General features: G+C 40.5%; 1 protein-coding gene across 1 annotated transcript in view; it reads left to right on the top strand.

Annotated features, from left to right (window-relative positions):
* ALPK2 (alpha kinase 2) overlaps window positions 1-7,740 on the top strand; it is a 30,574-nt gene extending 22,834 nt beyond the window's left edge. Inside the window, exons 9-10 of the mRNA XM_009486951.2 lie at window positions 617-665; window positions 7,506-7,740. Coding sequence (XP_009485226.2) covers window positions 617-665; window positions 7,506-7,740 — 284 coding nt within the window. The remainder of the gene's footprint in view (window positions 1-616; window positions 666-7,505) is intronic.
* Window positions 7,741-8,085: the final 345 nt, after the last annotated feature.

Below are 8,085 nucleotides of genomic sequence, written 5' to 3' on the forward strand. Positions count from 1 at the left end.
CACACTACAGGACTGGATTGTGCCTATAAACAAGTCAACAAAGGGACAGGTTAAAAAAACCAAGTTTTTGGAAATACTGAATAAGAAAGGGATTTTGGATCTCTCATGCAAAAAGTAAAAATAAGGTTGGCTGATCTATTGCTATTTGATTAGCAAAGCAAATACGCAATTCCTACTGATAAACATTGTAGTTCAAGTTTGCAAGGCATCAAAACCATAAAACCCATAAATAAATACACGCATCTCAGGGAAGGTGCATAAGCAAAGATTCTGTATGTTTCTTAAAATGCAGTCATCAAAGTGTAACCCCTCCTTCCCGCCCGCACTGACTGTCTAGCACAGGAAACAAGTTATGCTCTATTTATCACCTTGCCATCTGTAAGGTACTGGTATGAGACTGACTTCTAGAAATTGCTACTGATGCAGAGTACAAACATTCTATTTTTCATTGGGGTACTTTAAAATGTTTTGAAAAAATGGTGACGAATACTTAAAATTAAAACCATGAAGAATAATAAATAATATTTAATGCTCTATATATGGTGCTCTTGAATCTGAAGATATTCCTAGAAATTCTAGCGTAACATAAGGTCTCTGTTTCCTTGATGCCTTGTAGGTGTAGGAATGAAGTTAACTGACGTTGGCATAGCAACATTGGCCAAAGGGTGAGTAAAAAATTATTTCTCAACAGCATGGTTTTGCTTTACACATCAATCTCTTCACAGTGTAAATTTGTTGGGGGAGGGTGCACTGGAAATTTATTCTTGCTTTAACTTTGGAAGAAAACAATCCTCATTTGACTCTTTTTAACTTCTTTTTGTTCATATTTATGGGAACCCACCTATAAGGGAAACACATTTTTTTTTTCTGAAAGCATGGGGTTACACTGTAGATTGGGTTTTGCTTTTCCTTCGTGCCTCACTTAAAATAGGCTTATTCAAAGGGCGTTTCAAGAGTGAAATCAAGGTCTCTGGTGACTTACAAGCAAGCAAGGCGCTTTACTTCGTGGTACATCAGCTGGAGGAAGGTAGGGCTGAAAATGCAGGGCCAACACTGGCTCCAGCCTGGGGTACAACGAAAGACCTGGTGTTTGTGCTGTCCAGAGCTTCTGACCATGGAGGAAATATCTCAAACCCCAGCACGCTGTTGGAGCCAGAGCTCCAGCTGGGCTTGCGCTCATTAGCACCTGCCCCAGTAAATGCAAATACAAGTGCTTGTACCTATCTAGCCCTATTACTAGATCCTGCTGCCAGTAGCCAAGGTGAGCCTTCCCCCTCCGACTCTTCCACTGGAAGAAGAGAGGCTATCTACCACAGTACTGTGGGAACTAGGGAAGGAGATGCCCTGAAAGGGGCCAAAGTTTGTATTGCCCTTTTTGCAAGGAATTTGCAGGGACTGCATGAGGGAACGTAGCTGAAATCCCTCGTGCAGCCAGCAAAAGTGCCAAAGCTTTAGAATATGGATTTATGACATAAGCTTTTGTAAAGACTCTTTTCTCAGTTTAGAACTCTGAGTTAGTTTTTCTTCCTAGAGCAGGCAGTGACTATAAGCTTTTCTTGAGCCCGTGTTCTTGTCAGCTGCATGGGTGGAGGGAAGACGTCTGTTTAGCTTTGTATAGGCCGCTTATCTGATAAAAAAGGAAATGTGTTAAGGGATTTGATGGTATCTCTTTCCCTTCTCTCTCAAAAGCAGTAATTTTGAGCTATAACAAAAGATCTGTTCATAATATTTAGAGAGACCTGTTTCCTAGTAGTTTTGCAATAGCTTCAGGTCTTTTTGGGGGACTTAAACATGTGTGTAAAGATCTAGGCCTTTAATGTTCTAAATTTCTTCCACTTCTCTTAAGTTTCTGTTAATTAAAGCTTCTAATTATACCACAGGCCAAAAGAGCCATTGATAGAAATAGGCAGTGTAGGCAGTCATTCAAATCTGCTGGCTGCTGGAAAGAGGAAGGGGATGGGGGTAAACGTTTGTGACCAATGCTTTAAATTTGCATTCTTTTTTGAGAAACTGATGGAAAAAAGCAGGTCCAAACACATGTATTCAGTCTTTATACTAAACTGGAGCTTGTCTATATACCCATGGTATAGGAAAAAAGCCTCACAATATATTTAAAATTATTAAAAATTTGACCCCAGAATATTCTGGGAAAATCCTTAATATTTGCAGGCTGGCATCCATTCAAAACTTACATTGATTTACTCTTTCAGCTGTGGATCCAAAGTGAAATCAGTTGAAATGAAGTTTCATCATCCTGTTATAAAACAAAGAAGTCATAAAAATTTTATTGAGGCAACACTGTTTGCTGAAATCAGCAGATTTATAGGAATGCTTTAATGGATGTTGTTGTCCAGCTCACTATGGGAATTTACTCCTATAAAAACACATGTTCGACTAGGGAAGAGGAAGGTGAAGTGAGAAAATGAATATGCAATGCAAGCTGTAGTAAGGATCACCTCAGTCATGTATAAGGGAATATAATTTCCCTTCATGAACAACCTCTTAAAAATGTTGAGTATCATTTTGTTTGTCATTTAGCTAATGATATTGCTACAAGACAACAGATTTTTCCTCGTCCTGTATTTTTCTTTCATGCTTCTTTCTCAGAAAGGACACCTCTGCATTAATATCTGCAGTTCGATTTTTAATTCCATGAGCCTGAATGTGGAAAACAAATGAGTACACAGGATTCATCTGTATTACTGGCTATTGCTGCTTTTGGTAGTGTGCAGGCGTGCTGATGAGAGATTGTCTGTCTCACATGTTGGGGAGATCATACACAGACCTACTTAACTAAAAATATAGTATGATACTGTTATGATTTTAACTCTATTGTTAGAGAAGATACAAAACTGATTTTTTGGTGTAATTGCCTATAGAAATTCCCATGGTTTCCTCAACCACTCTTTGCAGAGGTAATGACCTCACTGATCACAGACAGATCCTCTGCCTCCAGTGCTTCTAAGCCTGGGCCAATCACATCAACGCAAACGAAAAATGTCCTTGGGAAATGCTTTTGTGATCCTTGGTGGATACAAAAACATTCATATTGTTCCTGGTTGGAATGTAAAATTAAATACAATTCTAATTTCACTCGAAGATTAAACTTGTGATAGGGAAAAAAAACCCCGGGAAAAAAAAAATCCCATCTCCTCCACCCCCCCGCCATGCTCATAGCATAACCAAGCTTTCAGATAATCTAATGTCACAGTACAAACTGTTATTGATGAATTTGCAAAAGCCAATATGGCAACTGTCATGAATTATTCATGGCCATTATTTATCTCCCAGTGTTTCTTGTAAACCAAGCACAATAAACAGCATATATTAAAATTCTGTACCTATATTCAGCATTGCTCTTCGCTGTTAATGATTTTTTGGGGAGTCCAGACTCATATCCCAAGTCTGAACAAACATTTCTGGATGAGCATCTATGTATCCTTTGTCTTTATCTTTCCCCTCCTTCCTATAGAGGCTGTGGAGAGATTGATGTTTTCAACACTTAACACTCTTCAAAGTAATTCTGATCTTTTTATCCTTTCTATGTTTTACCCGTGAATTGGAAACCAAATTAACCTAAAGCAATGCGCTGAAGTAGCTGCAATACAGTTTATGTCACTAGAGGGCAAAGCCTAACTAGAAACCGAAAAGCCTGGAAGGTATTTTTAATGTAGCCACTGGGGCGCACCAGAGTCAGGCAATCAATCCTTTAAATAAGCCACTTAGTAGATTCTTTGGCGAATGTAAACAAAAATAATACAACACAGTGACTGGCTTCTAAGTGCAAATAGTGAGCTAGTTTAGAAGCTGTGCACAAGTGCCCAGCTATTTATCCAAGAATGGTAAACACAAGGATGAAGGAATCAGGAACACAGTGACCCACGGTCATCATGATTAACAGGAATGTTGTTTGCCAAATGTGGATCTGAAAGTCGGTCTGGTTTCAGGACACGGACAAATTTAGTTTTACTGAACATGGCAAAAGAGGCATTGGGGAGTTTAAGCCTGGGGACAAATCCAACATTCCCTATTCAGATTTAAGGAAGATTTGGTTTGGGCCAACCCCCAACTGTCAAGTTTGGGAGATGGAATTCTGTCCAGGTTTTATTTATCGGTCATCTAGTCAGTGAATTAATAGAGCATGCTGTGCGAAGTAACAGCTTCACATTTTTCAAGGCTTGCAATGGTCAATAGTTTGGTGTTACTGAACACAAAACGTATGAGCGCAATACGGACTGTACAATTTAGAAGCCATTCACTAACGGAGACCTTCCCCCAGTTACACATACCAGAAGCTATAACAGCACAGAATGGTTTGAATTAAGCTCACAAGTCCTGCCAAATTGCAACAGAGCTATGGCCATTAGGTCTGTCCAGAACAAATGATGCAGTCTGGAAGCACACAAGGGGGGCTCTGTGAAAGCAGTGACTAACAAGCAGCAAACAGCTGGGAGAACTCAGATGCAAAACTTCGGTCTCACATCTGTAGATTAGTTTTTCTATGGCCCGCTCTAAGACCTGGGGCTGTCTGCACACTGCAGAGCCAAACTAGGCTCATGCTTCTCAACTTCCACAATGGACAAGGAGTGTTACCTAGGCCACATCTGTAGCCACAGATGTACCTTCAGAGACATACAGGAAGTGACAAATACCAAATACAGATAGGAAAGCCATTTAGACAGACTTCTGTTTTCTTCATGAGAAAAGTGGATTTTTTTTAGCTCAACTTTTTCTTTCCAAGATTATTTCCACAAAGAAATGAGTATTATCAGAATTTTATGGCATGAGAGAAACAAATGAAGACATTTTCTTTACCTGCAACAAAATGGCTACCTAGGAAAAAAAAGAAGGCGAGAGGAAGAGAAAGAGTGTGCGGTCATTTTGCAGCCACAAATTAAAATAGCCAGCTTTCAGTGCAATGAAACTTGTCACCTAATTGATAGCCCTGGAGGTTACACCTACACAAAGTGCAGGAGAAATGGAGCCTCTCATTCAGTCTTGCAGCAGAAATGGGGAATTTCAGATACCAGAGTCAGCAGATGCTACCCAAAGGCTGTCTGCACAGAGCCTCATTATCTCCGAGACACTGGCAGCTGCACCTCTGTTGCACAGGCTGCTGCGGCACCCCGCAGTGACACCCTGCAGTGACACCCCGTGACAGCCCAAGGTGCTCTAACAGCTGCTGTTGCCACTGGCACTCACTGGAAAGACCCAGTGGTTAATTGAATATTCACAGGAAATTAATCCAAATATTTCAGTCTAAGTTATTGCTCTTTGCTGGCAGTGCATTGCTGTGCTATAACTAGTTCTGGAGTCAGGATCAATGCTTGATATAAAGAGGTTTTCTTGCTGAGCACAGGCACGTTTGCCTGTGTAACTTACATTCTGCTGATGTGGCTGGAGCATGCACCTGATGGCTCTAGTAAAGGAGCTCAAGTATAAAGTCTCAAGTCTATTATTTCTCCAAAGGAGTGAGAGAAGAGTTCATTCTCTTACTGAGCTCCGGGGTGTAGGCCTGAAGTAGCAATGGCACTCCTCTTAAACTGCCTTCAGGTAAACAATCACATAACTACTTGGAGAGGAGAGGAAAAAAAAAATCTTAACCCTTTGAGGTTCATCTGGCTGTTCATAGCAAGCTAGCTGAGTGGTTTCTTTAGAGCAGACAGGCTTACTACCTGTTTAACTTAGAGGATAACCTTGTCTGGTATGAACAGTTTCACATGACAAATAATAGTAAAATACATTTGGAGCTCTATTTCATTGAAATAACATATTTAACATTCAAAACCTCTGACTTCAAAGAAGAATCTGAAAATAAATATTGGTATGAGAAAACAAAAAGGACTCCTAAATACTTATGATGAGAACGTTGAACTCCAAAATAGTGTTTCTTATTGAAGTTAACCACCAGCAATAATTTAATTCCTTAGAAGATTAAGGTCTGCTGTTCACCTTACAATTATTTGCAAAGTCTTCATCATCATGGCTGTAATAGCTTGTCTGAAATAATTTGGGATCCATCCTCCATGGGTAGGCAATTGTGACAGTGTTTAAAAGCAGTAGCAAAATGTATAGATGACTTTTTTTGGCTGTAAGGGGGACTGCCAATATACATTACCATTTCGGTATGTGCCTGAATAAGCAGTAAATATTACCTTTTACATACACTAGAGAAACTTTCAGATCTGCATTATCCACCAACAAGATTTCTTTCCATCCTAGGGTGGAATTACTGATGCTAGGAAAGCAATCAGCCTGAGGTTTCAATTTTCTATTTCTTCTTTGTAGAGGAGCACTAGAGACGCAAAATAGGACAGTTAGATATAAATGGAGGCAGATACCATCCCCTTTTGTTGCAAGGTATTTTATGATATATTTTATGATATTTTCACCATTGGCACCATTCTTTTGTAGAAGAAAATTTGGCAAACTATGTTGCAATAAAGATGCTTATCTGTCAAAAAGAGTTTGACCTTCGCAGAGCAACAGTGTTTTCTTTAGCACTAAGCAATCTGCATGAGAAAAGAAGTTCCCTGGAATGCTGTGCAAGGAGCATGTTGTGTTCATTTCAGTGCTAAATCTTGTTTGTTTGGTTTTCATGCAGTGATAACTCTCAGTTCACATCTGAGCACATTGTATGTCCAGTGAACCAAGAGAATAGGGTAGACCATGCACTTATTAAGGTTCCAAAAAAAGGAGAGGAGCACCCTGGCCTTTCTTCTCCCTTCTCCAGCCTGGTTATTTGACCAAAAATTACTCCTTTAAAAAGCAAATGCAGTTCTTAAAAAAAGTTGATGCAGCTTAAAAAGCAGGCACCAGAAGGAATGGCAGCAACCAGAGGAGAAGAGGGATGTACATGCTCTGCCTACTCCTTGGCTTCGCTAGCCCACTGAAGAAGGGAGAGGTAGCAGTGGGAGATAGGGTGGTGGCTTGGGAACTGTGAAGGCTGGATGAGACTTCCTTCCTCAGGAACGCTCCTTACATCCTTCTTCCTCAAAAGGCTTGGCTTCTTGAGATCTTGTAGTCAGGCCTGGGTGCAGGAGGAGCAAAGCACAGAAGTTATGTGCATGTTTGGATGAAAACAGCTTCTGGTTCTGACAACACCTCGTGTGGCAACCTTGTCTCTTCATGGTAGTCAAAAGAACTGTTTATAGAGAATGATGTAGAATGGATTTCATTTATATGTTACTGAGGCAGAGTTAGCCAGCAGGCAATTATATTCCCAACTAAATGAAATGAGAAATAGTAGCCAGGACACAGACCACAGAACTATGCCTCTTTAACCCTTTTCCCTCTTCTGTCACTGCTTACTGCCTGGTTTCCTTCACCTCTCAATGGCTCAGTTTGTTTTTCTGTGACAGTTAGTGCTTCTCAAAACAGCATGGGTGGAAGAAACTTGCTTAATGTTTTCAAGTTGCTTATGAGTCAACAGTCATACTCTGCCTCCCTGTGCTGAAAATGAATCTTGAAATCCCATTTGGCTTTTTTTTTCTTTGTTGCTACAGATACAAAGGTTTTAAAGGCAACTGCTCGATTTCCTTCATTGAGCAGTTCAGAGCCCTCCACCAGTGCAATAAGTACTGTGAGATGCTGGGGCTGAAATCTCTCCGAACCACTCATCAAAAACAGAGGAAAGCAACATCCATGAAAAGCAAAAATCTACCAAACTCATCGACTATAAAGAAAACAGTGCCCAAGAAAGTGAGAGAACCTAGAGACTTCATTTCTTCAGAGCACTGAGTTGCACTGTCCCATCTTGTGAAAACTGCTCTCGAGGATATGTAGTAGTGATAGGCACCAGTGACCTGGTGGGGGCATAACTTCAGTCGTTCGCCTTATGACGTTGTTTTAAAGTCATCCTGATGCTGATGCCAGCAACAAAGAAAGGAGCTGATTCTGTGGTCTTGGTACCTGAGATTTAATGACGGGGCAAGGTTTTGAAGACAAAGCAAGCCATCTGCCTGGATTACCTTACAAACCTTCTATGTACTGGTATCTGCACATTTTGAGTCTTGGACAGTGAGTGCACCACAGGTCACTGGAGAACATCTTCCCTTCCACGTGTCTGTGCCTGTGACCCTGTGG

The sequence above is a fragment of the Pelecanus crispus genome, chromosome Z (assembly GCF_030463565.1).
Source record: "Pelecanus crispus isolate bPelCri1 chromosome Z, bPelCri1.pri, whole genome shotgun sequence".
In the NCBI taxonomy this organism is placed as follows: domain Eukaryota; kingdom Metazoa; phylum Chordata; class Aves; order Pelecaniformes; family Pelecanidae; genus Pelecanus; species Pelecanus crispus.